Source organism: Mytilus galloprovincialis, chromosome 2 (assembly GCF_965363235.1).
Source record: "Mytilus galloprovincialis chromosome 2, xbMytGall1.hap1.1, whole genome shotgun sequence".
NCBI classification, from domain to species: Eukaryota; Metazoa; Mollusca; class Bivalvia; order Mytilida; family Mytilidae; genus Mytilus; species Mytilus galloprovincialis.
In genome coordinates, this window is record NC_134839.1 from 70,565,831 (window position 1) to 70,588,684 (window position 22,854).

The 22,854-nt window shown below is 31.6% G+C and overlaps 3 protein-coding genes across 3 annotated transcripts in view; 2 read left to right on the forward strand and 1 right to left on the reverse strand.

Moving 5' to 3' along the window:
• LOC143062532 (uncharacterized) overlaps positions 1-1,431 on the forward strand; it is a 51,885-nt gene extending 50,454 nt beyond the window's left edge. The window contains exon 10 of the mRNA XM_076234198.1: positions 797-1,431. Coding sequence (XP_076090313.1) covers positions 797-997 — 201 coding nt within the window. The 3' untranslated portion in view covers positions 998-1,431. The remainder of the gene's footprint in view (positions 1-796) is intronic.
• A 97-nt stretch (positions 1,432-1,528) lies between these two features.
• Positions 1,529-14,794, reverse strand: LOC143064286 (negative elongation factor B-like). The gene is made up of 7 exons (XM_076237020.1): positions 13,756-14,794; positions 12,480-12,582; positions 10,660-10,755; positions 6,887-7,075; positions 5,337-5,516; positions 3,063-3,182; positions 1,529-1,866 (listed from the first exon to the last, which is right to left on the reverse strand). The coding sequence occupies exons 1-7, from the start codon at positions 14,640-14,642 to the stop codon at positions 1,732-1,734; spliced, it is 1,710 nt and encodes a 569-aa protein (XP_076093135.1). The 5' UTR covers positions 14,643-14,794; the 3' UTR covers positions 1,529-1,731.
• A 6,053-nt stretch (positions 14,795-20,847) lies between these two features.
• LOC143062533 (uncharacterized) overlaps positions 20,848-22,854 on the forward strand; it is a 29,273-nt gene continuing 27,266 nt past the window's right edge. The window contains exon 1 of the mRNA XM_076234200.1: positions 20,848-21,255. Within this exon, the coding sequence (XP_076090315.1) occupies positions 21,143-21,255 (113 nt within the window). The 5' untranslated portion in view covers positions 20,848-21,142. The remainder of the gene's footprint in view (positions 21,256-22,854) is intronic.

The window sequence follows — 22,854 nt, forward strand, 5'->3', positions numbered from 1 at the left end:
ACAAGAGAATTTCAGGAAAGAAATACAAGCATATTGCTTGCTTTTTGTGCAGCATTTAAAAATTTTATCTATTCATGTGCACAATGACCATGACAATGACCTATAGACCCAAAATGAAATATTGCCTGTTTATCAATTACTGATGTGACATAGTCATTTGACCCAATAACCTCAAAATTAAGATTGGGTATTTTTCAACTCAAGGCACATCATCCATCTAACAAGGTCTCTATCTCATTTGGCATTTTCAAACACAGTTTGGTAAATATGTTCCAAGTTCGCCTCAACCACACATTCAGTTGACTAATAGATGTGACATGCTGTTAAAAGTTATTCACTATCTGTGAAAACATATAATTTTTTTACTAAAAATTAAGTAGAACAACAATTCAATTTAAGCATTCAGTTTATATAAAAAAAAGAATGAACACAAAGGCCACAACTGGATTGTAGGATTGCGTTTAGAATGTGGTGGTGAGGGTTGCAAATATATTTTGTTTGCTCAACCATCCCCAGCTTATCTTGAACAGCGACATACAACACTTACACACTATGAATCAATAAAGATATGAGATTGTAAGAATTGACACAATATGCCACAACCTATATATAGACACAAACATGAAAGAATGATAGCTCAAAACAGTCAACAATATGTTTACCATGTTGTTCTATGGCAATTGTAAGTAAACTCAGCAGAATGTAACCATGTAAGCTGTCACAGCTTCATAAAGTACATTTATTAAAATATGAATTTTATGTCTAACTAATCATTAGTATGAAAAATGTTTTGCAGGATGAAAATTTCCTGAGAGGACTGTTTCACCAAAGATGTAAAGAAAACAAAGTAGTTTCCTCATTTGTTGTCATTAATTGTGTGTTTTACTGTAGACTGTGTGTAAATGTGTACAATACATTGGAGGATTACTGTCGTCTGGACAAGGCAATCTTAGATTTAGTCAACACAAGCTCAAAAAACATCAAAAGTCAACTATGAAATAAATATCAACATAGGCTTCGTAAAGAAAACAAAACCCTACTACCTAAGTTGTACTTGTCGGGTCAGAATTACACAATTGTTGACCCCATTGATAACAAACTGTTTTTTTGAGAAAACTCACTTGACCCTTTGAGTCAGGTTAGTTCGATACTATCTTTTGATAAATGGAGATAACTATTTAAACCCAAAGCTCTATCTGACAGACAAATTAGTGATGAACTATGTCTAACTTTATCTTCAAACTATCCAACATTTAGAAGGAACTTTATAATTACAATGAATCCAAATTAATAGGCCATATCAAAGGTGGGCTAAAAATGACTGAATGCTGGTGTTTTGACCTTTATATGTTTCATATTGTCTTAATGTACTGTTGAGAATTGACTGAAGGAAAATTGTGATGGTTATGGTAATAAACATATTGCCAAAAATGCCCCTATAATATCATAGCTTTTCATTTAGATGATTATATAGACCCCTCTGACTTTATGAATGTATAGCAAATATGTAATTTGGTATTAACAACAATGAATATGTGATTTTTTAATATTTCAATGAGTGGCTCTACACTTTTCTTTCAACTTTGAAATCATCACTAGCAAACATACAGAACTGTACATGCTTTATTTCTGGTGCATCTGGAATGTTTCTTATGCTTTTTAAACTTCTCATGTGGATCAGCTGTCCACTATTTACATAGAATCCCCCTTGTGGTTTGTAGAACCTTCTTTTCAGAGAGGGGCTGGTGTGGGAACACAAACTAATGGTGAGTCCAGTTCTTCAGGAGGCAAGACAGGGTCTTGAGGTTGGTAATTTTTTACCTTGTCTACAAGGAGTGCATACATTGTATGTACTGCTTCACTATGCTGCAAATAAAAAATAAATGATAAAGTTATGGAGCATATCAATCTTATTAAAATAAGTGATGAGAACTTATTTTAAAATGATTGGGAGCATATCTTTTTTAAAATGTACTTATCATAGTATAGGTTTAAAGAGTATGTCATGCACAAATAATTGCTAGAGGCTCTTGGACTACCAATTGTCATCAGGCAATAATATGCTTTATTGATATTTCTTTAAAATTCTGGTTAAAAAATAGTTACAATATCTTCTCTATACATTCTCTTTTTGTTAAGATAATATCTAAAAATGCTAAAAGTTTATAAAAATCATTATTGAAGTGCAACTAAACCAACAAAAGATGTTTTACATTTTTTTTTTATAAATATACATGACTATCAACAGAGGCTGATTTAAAGGGAACAGGGCACCCTTTATGGGAAAAATTTGGTTGAATCACTGAAGCATGACTGGAGCGGTCAGTGGGCCCTCCTTATAAATATTTCTGGATCTGCCACTGAACAAAGTATTGTTTCCCCATGTCAGATTTTCCCTATCTAATAAAATCATTAAGTTTTTAGACATTTTTCCACTGTATGTTCCATTTCAGTTGTGTTTGGTTATAGACTATAATATAATTCACAAACTATAATCTACAACCTGTAAGTAGTGTCAATCATTCATTTTCAAGTTGAGTGAAAATTGGTACAGCAGTTTCAGAGGTACTAAGCAGAAAAGCTAAAGCTCAAATATCATCATTTAAGGGAAATAACTCCTGTGGTAATATAACATATTCAGAAGCTGCGGTATGAGTATTGTTTAAGAAAAAAATATACCATCAAAGACCAAAGTACAGAGATATCAATAAACTATTAAACATCTTCAGCAATGAGCAAAATGAGTACTGTACGGTTATCTATCAAAAGCCAAAGGATAACAAAAGAAATACATGTACTAACAGCCTAATTCCAAAAAAATAATGCATGTTTCATGATTAAACATTATCGGAGACAACAACTACTAGACACTTGCATTGTAGATCATTTCAGCTGTTTAATTTTCTTTATATCATCTTTGACTTTAAAAACAGAAAGTTTAAAATAACACTAAACCAATTATTTAAGGGCAATAACTCTGGTCAATTTTTGGTTTCAACCATATTTTTGTAGGGAGTGACTAAGCCCCCTACTGAATATACCATCGTTAATGTATAAACTACCTCATTATTTGGTGCTATTCCCTCAAGAAGTGCCTCAAGTCTAGCTCCAGGTAACTTATGATGAATATACCAAACAAGTCTTAAAAGGTGTCTCAAAACGTTCTCCTTTGAAATTGATGGCTGAAAAGAAAAAAATAATTGTTTTTCTGAATGTTTAATAAACACAGAACTGGGCTATTTAATTAACAGTTTCATATATCGGTATATCCAAAGTACATTATAATCTATAAACATGGCTTTAATGTTTAGTTATTTCACTGCATAAGTTTTTGAACACATAATGTAAATTCATTTATTTTCGTGGGTACCAATTTTCATGGATTGATGAAAACTTGTAATTTGGTGGTCATTTAATTTTGTGGTTTTGCCAAAGTCTGCATACAACCTTACAGAAAATTTGTAATTCATTAAACATTTTAATTCATGGTTCACCTGTACCCACGAAATCCACGAAAATTTGTATCCAAAGAATAATAATGAATCCTCTATAGCCTATATTATCTCAGATATCAAGCTGAGTATATAATGTATACAATAATACTAGTAACAAAAACTACAAAATCTTAACCTTAAGATAACCTAATTTTTCAAAATAATACAGACAACAATATCAAACATATTTTTTGAAGAGTTTTAACCTCATTAAATTTAAATTAAACATCAAGCCGTGTTATTGGAAGCATATAATGAAATACATATTACAAGATAATTAAATATATGCAAACTGGAAGTTGGTATCCAACAGGTTTGGAAAAGTACTAACATGTAACACAATTCTAAACAGTTAAGCTGATGCCCAAATATAGAGTTTTTCGGTATGTTTCTAAGTTGAGGGTGACCAAAATATTTGTTTAACAAAGACAAAAAGACAGGACAAGGTGATTGCAATATAGCCCCTACTCCTAAAGTATATGTATTATATTTTCGCTTTGAAGATTTATAGATACATGTAGCAAAATTTAGAAGTAACTTTTTGTATACCTCACGAGTGACAAGGAACAAGTTTGATGGAGATTGAATGCAAAACTGGAACTTAAACGGGCTTAAATTGTTAATGAGGATTGATTGATGGAAAAAAAGCAAATAGATTGATAGTGGTATTTCTATTTCCCTTCAGAAAAGCATAAAATAATTAAAGAACCTTAGTGAGCACGCTCACATACCCCACGTCCCCACATTGTCATTGGAGAAATAAAATATGTGTAAGAAAAAAAAATTGTATAAGAAAAAAAAATTGAGTCATAATTTCCTGTCAATATGCACATCTACATAGTTTGTCCTTATTATCTACAAAGTTTTTATGAAATTATGTTGTGTGGTTTCAGAGGAGTTGCGATGACAAACTGTTGCAGAAGTACATTGAAACAAATAAGTTCAAAGGGGTGCAACTCCTAGAAAAAAAATTGAATCATATCTTCCTGTCGATATGCACATCTACAAAGTATGTCCTTATTATCTGAAAAGGTTTCATGAAATTCTGTTGTGTGGTTTGAGAGGAGTTGCGATGACAAAAGGTTGCAGTAGTATATTGGGCAAATATGTTCAAAGGGGCGTAACTCCTGGGAAAAAAATTGAATCGTAATTTCCTGTCGACATGCACATCTACTTAGTGTGTCCTTATTATCTGAAAAGGTTTCATGAAATTCTGTTGTGTGGTTTGAGAGGAGTTGCGATGACAAACTGTTGCAGTAGTACATTAAAGTAAATAAGTTCAAAGGGGCGTAACTCCTAGAAAAAAAATTGAATCGCAATTTCCTGTCGATATGCACATCTACGTAGTATGTCCTTATTATCTGAAAAGGTTTCATGAAATTCTGTTGTGTGGTTTGAGAGGAGTTGCGATGACAAACTGTTGCAGTAGTACATTAAAGTAAATAAGTTCAAAGGGGCGTAACTCCTAGAAAAAAATTTAATCGCAATTTCCCGTCGATATGCACAACTACATAGTATGTCCTTATTATCTGAAAAGGTTTCATGAAATTCTGTTGTGTGGTTTGAGAGGAGTTGCGATGACAAACTGTTGCAGTAGTACATTAAAGTAAATAAGTTCAAAGGGGCGTAACTCCTAGAAAAAAAATTGAATCGCAATTTCCCGTCGATATGCACAACTACATAGTATGTCCTTATTATCTGAAAAGGTTTCGTGAAATTCTGTTGTGTGGTTTGAGAGGAGTTGCGATGACAAGAAACAGGACTGACGGACTGACGGAAGGACGGGTCAAAAACATTATACCCTCCGCAACCCGTTGCGTGGGGTATAAAAAATGTACATACCAGTAAAAAATCATCTAAAACACAAACACAAAAATCATCATATGAAAAATCATCACCCATGGACAAGAGATAAGCTATTAGGCAGTGTAAAAATGTGTCTTCATAGGCACGGTCATTCTCAGAATGAACAAGGGATGGCAAGATCTGTAATACAGCCACTTTATCTCTATTCCTTGATACCTACAAAAAAATAACAGTAAAAAAAACAACATTATAAAATATTAATTAATCTTATCTAAACTCAACCTAAAATGTAAACTCTGTGGTTTCCAACTAAGAAACATAAATTTGCCGAAGCTTATTCTTAAATTTACACTGAATCTGTTTTGTTATAATGTGATTTAAAGATTTTGAAGGGTTATTTGAACTGGAGAAAACACCTTCCTAAATCAAGACATTTTTTGTAAACACACATACTATGTGTCTGATCTACAAAAATTGGACAAAAAGAGGAAATTGTCTTGATATAATTTTCCCAAAATAAAGATCCAAAAACAATAGAACAATAGCATCTTGATTGGAAAATCTAATGTATAAAGAATTAAATTAGTAAAATCAGCAATCACTTTATAGGAATGTAACAGGCATCTTATTGTTTTTTTGTATTAAACATATTTCAGGTGTTTCATTTTGTCTTCTTACATTTGTTATTTAAAGGCCTTTCATAGCTTGCAGACTGTCATTGGTTTTGTTCAATGTTGGGTTCAGTACAGTAACTTATAGTAGCTGAAATCTATGCCATTAGGTCTCCGTAGAAAAGTTGTCTCATTGGCAATCACACCACATCACATCTTATTTTTTTCATACAAGCATTTCCAGACACTAAAATTATCTGGATAGAATACAAAATAAAATGCTTTGCTGAGTGAACTCTGATACGACCGCAGAGGTCCAACTCTGAACAGTTGAGTTGGGGAAAATTTGGACACAGTATTTAAGCTTGATACTGTCTTAATTTGGATTGTCATCTAACTTTTGATCTTATATAGGTTTCAGACACAAAATAAATGTGGTCAAAGATCATAAAAATCTATTGCGCAATACTGTGCAATTGAATTTGAAATTTAAAAAAAATTTAAAGAAAAAAAAAAAATCAAAACCCTCCACTTACTTTTTGACCCCCCTTGGAGTAACTACCCCCAAACTCAATCCAAGCCTTCCCTTTGTAGTATGAAATCTTGTATTACAATTTTAGAAAGAACCATACACTTAAACACAAGTTATTGTCTAGAAACTAAAACAATGCTTGTTTTTGGCCCCTTTTTGCGCTTTATTCCTGCATGTTTAGGGCAAGAACCCAAAAACTAAATTCCAACCTTCCTTTTGTGATATTGAACCTTGTGGTACAATGTCAAAGAGATCCATACACTAACACACAAGTTATTGTCCAACAACAACAACAACATCATAGCATGATACGAACCCCATCCATGTAATTTTGTTAAATATGTTTAATAAAGCAGATTTTGACATTCCCCTTGAACAAATCCTTACTTTAAAACAAAGAAAACATTGGTTATATATTTTTTATGACAATAATTCTACTTTACCTGTAGTGTATAGTACATAGCTATCATACTGGCAATAGAGTTATCTTTTATATATAAAATGAAATTATCTGAAGGGATTTTTAGGTTGTGGACATATTCCTCTACTGGTCTACCAGTCAAACTTCTCATCTGATCCTCCACCATCATAGATGTAATCATTGGTAGAAATTTGATAATTATGTTAACATCCTGGAAAACAATTTAAGTGTTGTGTGTCAGATGAGAATTTTTTAATTTATTGACAATCTACAAGTACTTATATCCTAAGTGATATAATAATTCAGATTTTTTTGCATCTTATCTGTTTTGTACTTTTGTATAACCAATGATTGCTATTAATTTTCTGCGGGGAAATAATGCTTGTGAATTATTTTCTTTACAACAATGCTGTTGATCCAAATAAGTTTGCTAACATTAAACAATAGATTGTACCACCCAATTGAGACTTTAATAATGAGAACGGTTCAAGGGTCTATAGGTTGCATTTCTGTAAATATTGACAATGCAATTTCCCATAGGAACTCCTTTTACGGCTAAAACTATACCACTTTTACTATGAAGTTTTGAAAAAATTCTTATCCTAGAATTGAAAGTTCATATGCACTACAATTTTTTTCAAAGGTCAAAATATAGGGCTGTGCGGCATATTCTCAACGTTTATATGCCCTGAACTTTTCTGAGTTTAAACTAACACTAATTTTCTTAACTACCCCTACCTCGAATGAAGGGTTTCCACAGCTTTCAATGTAAACAATATGCACATATATATTTACTGGTAACATTCGCAAGTTATGTCTCTATGAGATGGAACACAGAGAGCATAACTGGGAACCAGTATGTAAACAAAATTAAATTTCTATGAATATTCTAAATCTCCCCAAAAGAGGCGTGGTTTGATAAACAGCTGTATTTACAAAGTGCAACCTATACAAACATTTATTCAAATAGAAAACTCTCTAAAATTAGTTTTTCTCACATTAATACTCATTTATCAGAATTATAGCCTGACAGAAATCACTGTGTATACTTTAAGTTTTTTTTACTGAACATTTTATACCACCTCCCCTGTTTCAATTTTTAAAAGAATTTGAAAACAAGACTTTAATTATTTCCAGCTTACCCTATTTGCATATTTTCTGATATAAAATGCCTAGAACGTGTTTAAAACTGTTTTGATAACATATTAAAAGCATATCAGAATACTATAAATGTTATGTTTAGCAGTCAATCATTACAACATTCAAGTTTATATAAAATATCCAATCCTGTCTCCAGTCCACATCTTACTGTATGCCTATTTGTCAATTAAAAATATAAAACAACACGTTTAATAATTTATTGCGTCCGAAACGCTTTTCTGGATTTACCTTCATCAGGAACGCTCAAAGCCAAACATTTTAAAGTTCTTATTTTCTGCCTCAAATGGTCAATTTAGAATTCTTGTCACAACAGTGTCATCTGTAGCCATATATCTGACACAATTTACCTAATAAATATGCTAGAAGTGTTCAAACAAAGCCATATTTGCAATAGTTGTTACGTATGCAGATACCAGTCTGAGATATAAATTCACTTAAAATGATAAAGAGATGACTGCTAACAGATAACATCTGATTTTTGCATAACTTTCAAGCATAGTTATTGTTTTCTATATCAAGAACTTAAAAATCATAAAATCATAGCATTTACAAGTTTAATTATCTGTTTTAAGACCCAGGGGGTAGGCAATTTTCTATGTTTTTTGCCCCTGGGGCCTCAAATTTCCTAAATTATTCTGCTGTTTCTAGCAATTTGGAATATTTAGTACATATTCAGGATAGAACACACTATTGTAAGTTTTGTTGAGATATTTTTGTATTTCTAGCTTGTATTTTTTATGCCGTGGTGACAAAAAAGCAGATTTAGGTGTTACGGCTAACTTTTGGGTTATCGACAGGACACAAACACCCCATAAATAATATTCAGGAAGGATCGATGAGTTTCAATGACTGCGAAGAGTAAATATAAGCACTTCTTAACAATTTAACAAATATTATGAATTAATTTTGTATTCAGGACTTTAAGTAAACTATGCATACTGTAAACTGTGAATTTATGCTGATTCATCATATCTAAGCCCCGGGATTCTATCAATCTTAATGAAATATTTATAAAACTTCATATTTGAGTTAATTTCTTTAAAATCTGTGAGATAAAGCAAATTTGGTTAAATTCTGAATGTTCTCTTTTTTCACCCTATATAGGTTGCATTTCTGTAAATATTGACAATGCAATTTCCCATAGGAACTCCTTTTACTGCTAAAACTGTACCACTTTTACTATGAAGTTTTGAAAAAATTCTTATCCTAGAATTGAAAGTTCATATGCACTACAATTTTTTTCAAAGGTCAAAATATAGGGCTGTGCGGCATATTTTCAACGTTTATATGCCCTGAACTTTTCTGAGTTTAAACTAACACTAATTTTCTTAACTACCCCTACCTCGAATGAAGGGTTACCACAGCTTTCAATGTAAACAATATGCACATATATATTTACTGGTAACATTCCCAAGTTATGTCTCTATGAGATGGAACACAGAGAGCATAACTGGGAACCAGTATGTAAACAAAATTAATTTTCTATGAATATTCTAAATCTTCCCAAAAGAGGCGTGGTTTGATAAACAGCTGTATTTACAAAGTGCAATCTATATGACTTTAAATGTTAGGTATTCCTAAATCACATGAATTTTGCATTCAATAATTGATAGGTATAAGGAAAGTTTTATCTGAAAGTTTTTTTAAATTATGAATAATCTCCCTTGATATTAGTGTTGTATAAAAAGAAAATGAATCATTTTTTTTTACTGAAAAGAAAAAAAGTTACTTGATTTTCATATAATAATGTGAGTGAGAAATAATGAGTGTATGCAAGAACTGGGTTAAAATTCACAAGACAAGCAACTGTTTAAAAAGAGAAGCACTACGATAAATTAAATAGTTTGTTGTTACATTTGCTTTTTATAGTGAGTCTGAAACCAATATTGAAAATTTTAAAAACTGTATGTCTTTTTTGTGTGTATTTTAAGGCCTTCTATGATATTGTGTATAATTGGTATGTCACTATATTTACTAATACACCATGGCTTCTTCTTGACAACTTTTGTTTACATTACACCTATATCGGTAAATGGCAATGAAGTCCAAGAAATATTAAAATGCTGCAACATGAGGAGATGAAAATAAGCATATACGGTAAATAGAAATTCAGAACAACCAATCTTGAAAGCTAAAGGATCAAATCATTAGAATTAAATAAATAATTCCTATTGATAAATTATATCAGAGGAGGCACAGTTAGAGTAAAAAGAAACAAATGTGTCTGAAAACTTTAAAAAACTCTTCTCAGCTACATGTTGTGTGTGCCTGTCCAAAGTTTTACATGAGTCTGATATTCTGTGATTTTCTTTGCTCTGAGCCACATGTTGTGTGTGCTGACATGATTCAGTTATTCTGTAATTTTCTTTGTTTGCTGCTTATCTTATTTGTTTTTCATAAAGTGTTATGTACATAAATCAGGCAGTTGTTTTTCTAATTTGACATGTTTTCAATTTTGTCATACCAGTATTTTTTTTAAATTTTAGCTTGCTATATGTTCATAGTTGAAGGCTGTACATTAATCCTAGTACTTTCCCTTTATATATTAACAATTCTTTAAAACAATAAACTTACCAGTTTAATCCTAGTACTTTCCATTTATATATTAACAATTCTTTAAAACAATAAACTTACCAGTTTAGGTTCCCTGAACAGCTGACTGTCAATCATATCCCATGCACCAAGTCCCAGTGCCATCATTCTTGTAAGAAGCACAACATCCATATTGTCCTAAAAATATGTGATGAATAAAAATTAGAAATTTTAACTAATCATTTTCCCATCGCTTAATTCTCTATAAAAGATCTTGAACGTTTCCTTGATTTATTAAGTTACATAGCTTCATCTCTGTACAAATGCTGTATCTTAATGATTGGACAACAATATTAATATATCCTATTTTGAACATTTCATCAAATTGAAAAGGTTTAGTTTTATTATAAGTAAGTTACAGATGGATAAGAACCTGATAAAATCTGTATATCAATCTTAAACAAGAATATGTGTCCATAAGACAACTTGCTTTGTTTGCACTATCATTTACCTTGTTCAGTGATTATAATACTTATATTAATGCTAAACAAGAATGTGTCCATAGTACACGGATGCCCCACTCGCACTATCATTTTCCATGTTCAGTGGACCGTGAAATTGGGGTCAAAACTTTAATTTGGCATTTAAATTAGAAAGATCATATCATAGGGAACATGTGTACTAAGTTTCAAGTTGATTGGACTTCAACTTCATCAAAAACTACCTTGACCAAAAACTTTAACCTGAACTTTGCACTATCATTTTCTATATTCAGTGGACAGTGAAATTGGGTCAAAACTTTAATTTGGCATTAAAATTAGAAAGATCATATCATGGGGAACATGTGTACTAAGTTTAAAGTTGATTGGACTTCAACTTCATCAAAAACTACCTTGACCAAAAACTTTAACCTGAAGCGGGACGAACAGACGCACAGACGAACGAACGGTACGACAGACTAACGGACGCACAGACCAGAAAACATAATGCCCCTCTACTATCGTAGGTGGAGCATAAAAAAATTATGGGTCTACAAAATTTGGGTAATATTAAAAACATTATTCATCTATGATACAAATTCTGATGGTGGTTTAAACATTTATTTGTTAGTATGTCAGTCACCTGTTATACTTATATATAAGTGTCTGTTATAAAATGGCACAGATAAATCAATTTGGATAGTTTTATCTCCCTTGTTTAGTGACTCGCTTAAGCAAGAAAGTCATATGATCTTCAGTTTCTCTTGACTACCTTGATCTAAAGCTTTAGGAGTGTTTCATTTATGTCTATAAAAGATATATTGACTATATATCAAAAAAGAATAAATTCATTAACATTTAAAATCTGAGTTGCCTGTTAATACATGTAGTTATTTTCGAAATACATGTATAAGTGTCTATTTACCAGCTTAAGCGGTGCAACTTTTTAAGGCCTTGTGCAGTTACTTAACATACAAATGTACATGTATGTGTGCAGTAGATTTCCTTGTTTTATAGTGCATGTGAATTGTTGAAGTCCAATTAAAAAATAGCTAGCTTACAAGAAAACATGCTTTAGACCCTACTTGATATCCCAAAATGTGAGAATTTCAGGGTTGTAAAACATAATTACATTTGTTGTACTTGAAATATCTGTAGAATTTTTTGTAGAAACAAATGGGGAGAGGTTTTAACCTTGTCAATGAAAAGAAAATTTTAATCTGACAAATTTACTTACTCAAGTAAAAAATTTATAGTACTTAAAAAGGTCAGTTATATAATTTTTTTACATGAGTAAGTAAATTTATATAACTGACCTTTTAAAGTATATTATAGACATTTGTATAAGTATTATTACTGTATGTATAAAACATATTCTATAACTATGAAAATGTATATATGTATCTCCTCATTGAGATTTTACGTGTTGGTCAGATTACTTACCCTTGGTAAAATATCATTATTTACACAATGATGTAATGTCTTCATCATGGACAAAGCTATGGTGTTCAATGCATAGGGATCACACAAAATCATGGATAAGTCTCTAAAATGAAAATACATTCAATTACATTTAATTTTCACAGATAAAAACAAAAGTATTGGAATCATGTAATTTGTGGTTAGAATAGGCTATTTGCCAATTCCCGTAATTGACCCAATAATTAGAGACTTTTATTTTTGTTGTCTCCCTTTATGAGGGACATTAATTTTTAATTACAATGGAGAGCTAGCAGAAAGAGCAAATTTACCTGTGCATAATGTGAGTAATCTATAAGGTTTTCAAATCTTTTAATTACATTAATTTGTTGTTTAGCTAAATACTTTTGACATCAGAAATTATTTTTCATGAAAAATAAGTTAAACCGTCGATACATCACTTTCAATTCATCATGCTTTGCATTGGCAAAAGCCAATTTGGTCCGGTATGGAACCAGTCTACGATTGACAAAGGGAAGTAATTTGTTTAAAAAGTATGTAGTGTAATGATAGAATCAAGTCAGTAATTGGCAAATGGACTATTGTATAGATCATCTAAATCGCATTAATACTGATCTGTACATTTACTTCTAATTTTGTATATATTTGATTAAATGAAAATATATAAAAGGTTTTATTTTTGAAACTTTCACTATACATGTATTTGTGGAAAAGCAAGAAAAAAGTAAGACAAACAAATTGTTGTACAAGTTACAACCCAATTTTTTAATGAATATTTTCAATGTGATCATTGTTCTTTGGTTGTATTGATGTACATTGTAATTAATTTTGAAGATATATGTTTATTTTTCACTTTACCACGGAAATAAAATGACTTAGGGTCAGTGCTCAAAAGTAGGGTCGGTCGGGTAACCGTAAACACACATATATTTTTTTTGGTCTGGCTTAAAAAATTGGTATTTACATATACTGATTTGTCCTTTAAGGAATACATCGGTTAAAGTTCATTTGTACTTTTTGTACATGTAAGATGATGTAAAAACAAAAGCAAGGTCTGTTTTGATGAAAAATCATATCCAATCTGGACTTTTGCTGTTGCTGTGACATAATTTCTTGCAGAATGTTACATTTTGTATCTTGGGGTTCCTAATTAAATATTTAAGAGCCAATATTGATCACCTACATTTGTACATTTGTACAAAAATGTAGCAAGCAAGTTTTCAAATTCTAATTTTTAATTGTTACATTGTACAAATGTACATGTGAAAAATAATAATACCCAAGAACAAATTCTTGTCCTTTTTTAATTCCATCTAAGAAACCCTGCAATTCTCTGGATCTTTTACTGTCAATATATTTATCTCTAATGCAGGCATCTACACACCATGTAAACTTGTGGCAGGGATCTACAGAGCAGATTTCATTTATTTCTTGATCATGCAAAGCCATCAATAATTCTGCTCTAAGAGTACAGTAATGAGCATTTCTTGTCCTAAGAAACAAAGTTCTTAAAAACTGCAACACCATATCATACAGTTTAACATTTCTTCCCACCATTTCAGCCAGTTTTTGAACTATATCAGTTTGTCTTCTTGTTCGAGGGGATGGCAAAAAGAAAGTTAATGAATTGTGCTCATGATTAAAGAGTGAACTTTCTTTGTCTTTTATATATTGTGAAAGTAAAGGGGAGACTTCATCTCCAAAAAGTGCTTGATTTTCCTGCCAAATTTGCCTCTTAACTTCTACTGCAGCTTCTGAGTAAAGTTCTTTGTCTTCAAGAATTTTTGTCAAATATTTATCATCTATCTTAGGTAAATGTTTCAATATTGACATGACAACAGGTCTGAGATTTTTCACCCTTATCACTGGGAAACACTTTTCCAACAAAGACTCAAGTGTTGTAAATCTATTCTTTTGTTCACTGGTGGCCAGTTCTGCTATTCTGTTTGTTAAATTTTCACTTAATTCTTCAAGAACTGAGTTATGGAAATCTAAGCGTTTGATTTCAAACAAGTCAAGAAAAGGTAATGCAGGACGAAGTGATGGCAAAAGAATTCCATTTTCTGTTTGAAATTCTTCAATAGCAGCTAGAGGGTCCGAGCAATTTGTTAGGGACTCTCTGAGGTAATCACCTCCAGGGATTCCTAAATCTTCCAATCCTGCCATCTAAAGATGAGATATTTTTTGTAAAAAATGCTTAAATCTAATTAAATTCCTGATACAAAATTCATGTTATGCAGTTTCTATTGGTTCTTGTTCAGCTTTCTTTTATGTTCATCAAACTTTCATGTTTTCATAATTAGAAAATTGACAGGAAGTCGATACCATTTCGTACCTTCATTTGGAAGAACGAACTTTCTCACTTATCAGTATATTCCTCCACTACATGGAGCACACCAGGATATCTTCAAAACGGTTTGCTAAAATGAAAAAAATTGTAAGAGGTACCTGAGACTACTATAACACATATATGTTATAGTAGTCTCAGTGTAAAGCAAAATTATATCCGGGTGAAATTTGATCCGGAGGAAAAAATGTCACTGTAGTTGTTGTTATTTTTTTATCCGGAGGAAAATATTTCCCTGGGATATTTTTTCCTTTGCCGTGAAATTCTATCTGGGTAGTTAACTTATTATAGTTATTAGAAAAATACTTATCCTTTAAAATACTATGAAATAACAATAGTGTATTTGAAATAAAGCGAAATTATTAAAAACAATGTATTATAATGGTAAATAATTTCACAAATTATCCTTGAAAAAATTTCCTGAAATATTCAAGTCAATATCATCCTTTTAAAAAGAAAATGATCATGAAACATAGGGAAGAAAAACAGAAGTAATTTCAAAGATCGTAATTGTGAAAATAATATCATGATTAAATAAGGTTAGTGTAATACATGTAAAAGTGAGTTGTTTTCAGATCTCAGTACAAATATAAATTTAAAAGTAAGGTAGAAATATAGTTGCATTACTACTGTTAACAGTAATAAAAGAATTTGATTATGATGATATTTTTAACTATATAAATAGTCTGGGGACAGAGATGTAGCTGTTGATTATATGGAAATCAAATAAATCATAGCATAACAATATATTGGAACAAAAGCATGTTTAACAGCTGGATAGTTTTTACCTGTGAAATGTTATCTCTCTTATTAAATCAAGTTGTAAGTCATCTTTTTATATAAATGAATATATAAAAAATAAGATTCAAGGAAAAATTTCACTATAAAATAGATTCAGAAATATATTATATTAATATCTTTAAAATATAAATTGCTCATAATTACCTCCCTTTGATAAATTATGCAAATTTGGTCTACCTTTGTGAAACATTTTATAATTATAGTCAGGTATATATTGATTGTGAGTAACTTACATAGTAGTTAATGGGACTATTTCACACGGTTCTGTGAAATATAGTACGGCAAATATATACCGGTACATACTATCCGCATAACACAGATAGATTCTCACTCCTCTGGAAAAAATCAACCTGTGAAATACCATGCCTGGAAAAAAATTACCGGGACAGATCATCCTCAGGATAAAATATCACAGAGGAAGAAATAAACCGTAAGGAGGTACACACAAAAATCCAGGTACAGCAAGAGCAACGTTCATCATAACAAAATTTCGCATCAGTGCACATAATTATGCAATATAAAAGGGTAGATATCACAGGCACTTGTCTCAGACCCCCCCCCCCTTTATTTATTAATTTATTAAGGTATATAAGGAAAAAATTCTGAGACAAGTGCTTGTGTGTTATATTAAGGTATATAGGGGGGGGGGGGGGGATTCTGAGACAAGTGCCTGTGCGTTATATTAAGGCAGAGACATATATACACATTTACAATTTTATATATATTTACATTCAGTATCTGACAGCTTTTTTTTTAACAGGATCCTGCATGTTATAAAAGAACAAAGATGTTGATCAAATTTACCTAACAGTGCAGCATACACGAGATATAATATCATACATGTACTGAATGTAGGACTCCCAAGTCTTTCTGATTGAAAATAAGACTCCCTGGCAAACAGGAACAACTATTATTGATGACTTTTTCCAAATGTGACAGTCATGCAGTGGACTGATTACTACTATCAATGTGATACTTAACAATGGTTTTGTAAGAGAGAAAATTACATGTGCTTATCCTGACTGTAAAAACACCATATTAAAAATTATTGTAGTTTATATGCCAAACTTGATGTACATGTGTATGCGATTTTTGTGCAATTGATGGTGAGACCATTGAACTAAAAACAAATACAAGACTCTGCAATCAACAACCCGACCAAAGAGTAGAAAACATCCGAAGGCCACGAATGGGTCTTCAATACAGCGAGAAAATGCCGCACCCGGATTCGTGCTTCAGCTGGCCCCTAAACAAAATTATGTACAGTCTAGTTCAGTGATCATGGACGTCATACTAAACTCCGAAATATATAAATGAACTAAAATTAAATATCATACAAGACTAACAAAGGCCAGAGGCTCCTGACTAGGGACAGGTGCAAAAATGCGGCAGGGTTAAACATGCCGCTTTTACTGACATGCTAGCATCGGCATTTTTCATATTTGATTTATAACTATGTAAAACATTTATCCAAATTATAAAAAAAAAATAAGATAAATCCACAGGCCGCATGGGTTTGATAATATGTAGCTTCGTTTCGTGTGTGTATTTTAGTCTTGATGCCATCTAATTTACTATCGAGTTGACCTCCGAAGACCTCCGATGCTCATAAGCGATATAAACATAAAATTTAATATTGATAGAAATAGAAAGCGAAACCGTGAATTGCGACTTTTTGTCCTGTGACTTTTTGTCCGTGACTTTCTGTCTGGGACTTTTTGTCCTGTGACTTTCTGTCCTACATTCTTAAAATACAGGGGTCCCTAAGTATGCGACCTGGGCTTCTTAGGTATTTATATAACAGGAAATAATTGAATAAAATATTTGTTATCGTTAAAAAGAGAAGAAAAAGCGAACTCGTGTAATTAGACTTTTCTAGGTCTGTACAATTTCATATCATATATTAAAAATATATGTCAATAATCGCTTTTTACTGTATAAAAATGTGTTTTTGTGTGGATCAGAACAGTCAATCAATTGATTACCTTTGTTTCGCTTACAATGTTGACATTCTTTTCCACGGCCGACACTCGGCTAACCGAGAGATTGGTCGGTTAATCTATATTGAGTATGCGGCTATATGGGCGATCGGTCTGTTAATCGGGTTGGTTATACGTCTGTTAAGAGTAAAACGCTTAATTTAATGTTAAACTCTATTAAATATACAGATTTTTGGCATGTTATAAGAACCAAATCAAAAAAAGAAAAGTGTCTGACAAAATTATATCAATCATAGAACATTTTGCACTTGTAAAAAATATTTCTTAGTCTGCGCAGTTTTCAGTAAAACTAAAAGGCGTCGCGCAAGTATGTAGTATTTATGCTTATACGCATAGCAATTTTTTTAATAAAAGGCGAAAAAAACAAATTTAGATATCATTTAAAGGACAAAAATAGTACTGTGGTTCTAAAAAATAAATTGACATTAGTAAATATTTCATAATTGTAAAATAACGTGAACAATACCACGTTTTAGTGAAAATTATGGGAATAAAGTCTGTTAATGGGTTGGACAATTGAAATTGTGTCAGTTAAGAGCTATTAGCCACGACAACAATTTTGCTACCTTTATATTTTCCCCTTGAAAAATTTAAGAATGAGATGTTCCTGAGTAAACAAAAATGACAATAGGGTGCCACAGTATCCTAAAAAGAGCATTTTTATTTTGACTTTCTTTGCATTTTATTGAAGGGTGTGTCACTTCAATATAGCGTGATATGGATTGGCCTCTGGAATATGCATGAATTTTTTATTGACGTTTACAATCAGCCTTAATTTTAGTGTCTGTTAGAAGTAGCACGTTCTCAATTCCGACTGAAAGTGTCTTTCTAATACAACACAGGGTACATATAACGTGTTCTCGTTCACATATGAACATGATATTTGTCGATGGACGTTAAATCCTAATTCGTCAGCATCATCCAATTGGTTCTTTTTTTCTATTACTTAATTATATGTTGTTTACAAATCACTCTAAAGAAGTAAACGGAAAGGAGCAAATGCAGCTACATTTGGATATTTTAAGTTTAAATTCATTTTATTCCGTTTAGTTCCTTTCTACATAAGTGCAGAGGAGAACTACAATTGTCTATGGTGACCGGTGAAGTCCATTTTGCGTTTTCGCTATTTCGCCTTTCATATTCTATAGGGCGAAAACGCGAAATCGCGAAGTCGAAAACGAGAAATCGGTTTCGCGTTTTCGCGTTTTGGACTTCGCAATTTCGCATTTTCGCCATATAGAATATGTAAGGCGAAAACGCTAAAGCGCTAAAACGCAAAATGGCATTAACTTGCCATGCACCAAAGTTGTCCGCATGTAAACTTCTAGAATTTGTCACCAATATAAGTACATTGCAATCCGTTACTGTTTCAACAGCCATCAGTGTTTCATGTGTGTATTCTTAAACAAGTATTATTTTTCTCTCGTTTCTAGCAATGTATCACTCTCTACTGTCCTTATATATTATTCTATATTCTGCGTTTCCATACCAGATTCTCGTCACGGTATACCATGAGGGTCCGGATTGAGGGTATTGTTTATTGCTGTATTCTTTAAATTGTTATGTCATTTTTTTCTACATTTTATTTATCTTACTCATTATTCTTACTTTATTTTTCATATTTTGTCATCCCAATATATTTTACTTACTGATGTTTAGTTACATTACGACGTTTATCTCTGATTTATATACTGGTTACCAATGTAGATGACAAAATTTGTGTCCTTCATGACAATTAAACAGAATCAACATGATATATGCGATCATTCTTCGATGAAATTAATATTCATTGACTTTAATATTACACTTTTTGAAACCATTTTTATCAATTTTCAATTTCATGTGTTGTTTCCGTATATGTTATGTTTCATTGCTCATGTGTTGTTTTCGTATATTTTAGCTGCTCGTCTTGAGCCTACTCATTTGATCCGATAACACCCCATATAGCAATAAAATTATACTTTTATTGCCATTCATAACTCTTAACAGACCAATTAACAGACCGGGTTTTATACATCCGACCCATTAACAGACCAGGTTTTAAATAAAGATTGATTTATGTCACCAAAATAAAGATTTTCTTGTAGATGTTTCACACAATGATATCAATATGGTTAACAAACATAATGCCTTTCTTTTTTCGATGTTCAAAATATTGAATGCAAGTAAATTTAACCAATGTGTCATTTTGTGTACATTTTATGTGTGTAAAATGTGCATAAATTTATTGATGAGTAACCCGCCTTTTCATTTTATAGATCGTACATCGAAGCTAGAAAAATAATAATTACACCACTGAATTTAGTACATTGAATTGTTTTGTTAGACATGAATACTTTTTATGATGAAACTATATTTAGAAAGTTATACAATGAAACATGCTGAACTTTCATTGATTTTCTCGATAACACTTGATTAACAGACTTGTTGAAGGCCGTACTTTAACCTATAATGGTTTACTTTTTAAATTGTTATTTGTATGGAGAGTTGTCTCATTGGCACTCACACCACATCTTCCTATATCTATTTAGCCAACCCGATTAACAGACCAACCGCCGATATAGCCGTATACTCAAAATAGATTAACCGACCAATCTCTCGGTTAGCCGAGTGTCGGCCGTGTTTTCCTTTAAATAATCTAACACGCACAATTAATGCGTTATCCATTTCAAGCTTATGGGTTAAATTAAAGTTCACATGAATACGGATTCGATGAGGTCGAGTTATTCACTTGCGAATGAATAATTCATCATCAATGTTTAAATGCTTTATTTGACAAATCGTACCATACTGGCTGCTATATTTAAAAAGATAATTATTATTTCACTATTCACTTTCATTAATGATTTTACAAAAAGAATCATAATTTTGTTTTTTTTGTTTTTTTTTTAATATATCTCGTAACTAGTACCCGTTCAAAAGTTAAATGAAAATTATCGAGAATTTGTTTTTCAAGCTTTAGCAAATGAATAGAATCGTGACGACACAATATAAAATTAGGGAAGTTTAATAAATCCAAAGGACAAGGAAATGTTAGTACGAACTTTAAAAAATGATTAGAATAGAATCGATACACCATGAAAAAAGGAAGTGTGACACTAAACTTTTTTCTTGTTTTGGTGCAAGTCCAAAGTAATTTTAGATTTTTAGAAAATGATATAATGTTCGTTTACAGTAAATCAAACCCGATTTTGATATCGATTATCAGTTATTATCCCATGTAGTTATTTTTGATTTTAAAGAATCAACACTGCCCACACATGGATTACAAACGGCACCAACATGAACCGTGAGATAAATTATTTGAATATTTGCTCACGATAAAGAGCAGAATGCCAGAAGACGATGCGTTTATAGTATACTGATATCTCATACGTTTATTGTAAAGTTAAATGGTCGACTATGTAGATACGAATTCTCACCTATGTATTATATATTATGAACCGCAAGATTTAGTAAAGTACATTGTGAATACAGGTAACTTTAGGATATCATCATAAAAGACACACCTGTAAGCAATGGAGATCTTAAAAGTTGACAATTTAATAATTATTGCTAAAGTTGTTGGTGGTACCGTTTTAGCAACAACAGTATCATGTCTGGTGTGGAAACGTATCAGAAAGCCAGAAAAGCAAGTACATTTTTTTTATTATTGATTAACTTTAATCTCTTAAAGTGTCAAAGCAAAACATATATGATTTATTATTTTCAATGATTGAAATCGATACTATGAAATATATATATAAAATATCAAGCATAACTATATACGTGGGTGTTTCATCTGATCTATTTGGGGTAAAGATAATCTAGTTTTTAACCTTTATGTGAAGATGATTGTCAGATAGATAAACATTTAAATCATTTATCAGACATGTAAATTAACGCTGATCTCGTCTCTGAATTACGTAGCATTTTAGTCGTGCAAATTGGAATTACGTATTTACACACGTGAAGAATATCTTACATCTTAATTAAATTGCACGCTTATATTAAGAAGAAGCAGATGCCGTAACATAAATAAACTGTCTTCAAACCGACCTGAAAAAGCACTTAAAATTGCTCTTTACAAGAAAGAAACTAACTAACTTATTGGAAGCTGATCGATTGAATCATCACTGGTCTCCGATATATCAGTCACAGATGAGTTAGTTAGATGACGATAACTGATTGGTAAAGACAATTTCCATAACGACATTTGACCATACTATAAACAAAGGCAACAGTTACTGAGTAGTTTAACGCTTATCGAAATTCATAAATCGATTGAGAAAAAAAAAATCCGGGTTACAAACTAAAACTGAGGGAAACGCATCAAATATAAGAGGAGATCTACGACACAACAGAAACACAACATTAAAATGGAACACACACAGAAACGAACTAGTATAACAATGGCCATTTTCCTGACTTGGTACGGGACATTTTAAGAAGACAATGGTGGGTTGAACCTGGTTTTGTGGCATGCCAAACCTCCCGCTTTTATGGCAATATTAAATATATAAACATTAAAATGACAACATAACATGACATGACTACAATACAAATAAATGGGAGAACAGTTCGAAATCCCAAAAAAGTACAAAGTTGAAGAGCACTTAGGACCAAAATTTCCAAAAAGCTGTGACCACTACGGCCAGGGTTTTCTGCCTGGGATAAGAACATCCTTATTATTTAGAATAATTCATACTTTTTACAAACATTAAATTTTATAAAATGACTATATACTAGATATACATGATAAAACCGAAGTGGTGACTTACTACAGAATAAAAACGGATACATTACATAAAACAACATAAACCAGCACATAAAAATAAGTCTTGCCTGGACTTCCAGAAATAAAACTGGTGATAAAGTGAGACATCCGTTTGGCTGCGCGGGATGTCATAACTTCATAGCCACGTCTGGTGGAAATGTCATGCACGGTGAATCAAATCAAATCAAATCAAATCATTTTATTGGTGTAAAACCCAAATATTGGATTGTAACCAAAAAAACACAGTGAATGATACGTTCTTAGCATGTGAAAAATCCCCTGAATGTTTAGATTCTTATATATCTTTTATAATATTTTGGTTATAAATATCGAAAGTTTAAATTGTTTTCGAAAAGCAACTTTATCCAATTTTAAAATAATAATCTTGATGCTCTTTATATTAATATTTTGCATATTGTGAAGCAACAAATATGTTGACTCAATATCAACGAGACTGAAGATTAAATGCGTTGA

What these genes read in the sequence shown, in the direction of transcription:
- LOC143064286 (XM_076237020.1), bottom strand. Translation starts at nt 14,642, where the DNA reads ATGGCAGGATTGGAAGATTTAGGAATCCCTGGAGGTGATTACCTCAGA. An exon ending in TGTTCAGGGAACCTAAACTG is followed by an intron (nt 7,076 to 10,659) that starts GTAAGTTTATTG and finishes ATTGTTTTCCAG; the next exon opens with GATGTTAACATAATTATCAA. An exon ending in CTATGTACTATACACTACAG is followed by an intron (nt 5,517 to 6,886) that starts GTAAAGTAGAAT and finishes ATTTTTTTGTAG; the next exon opens with GTATCAAGGAATAGAGATAA.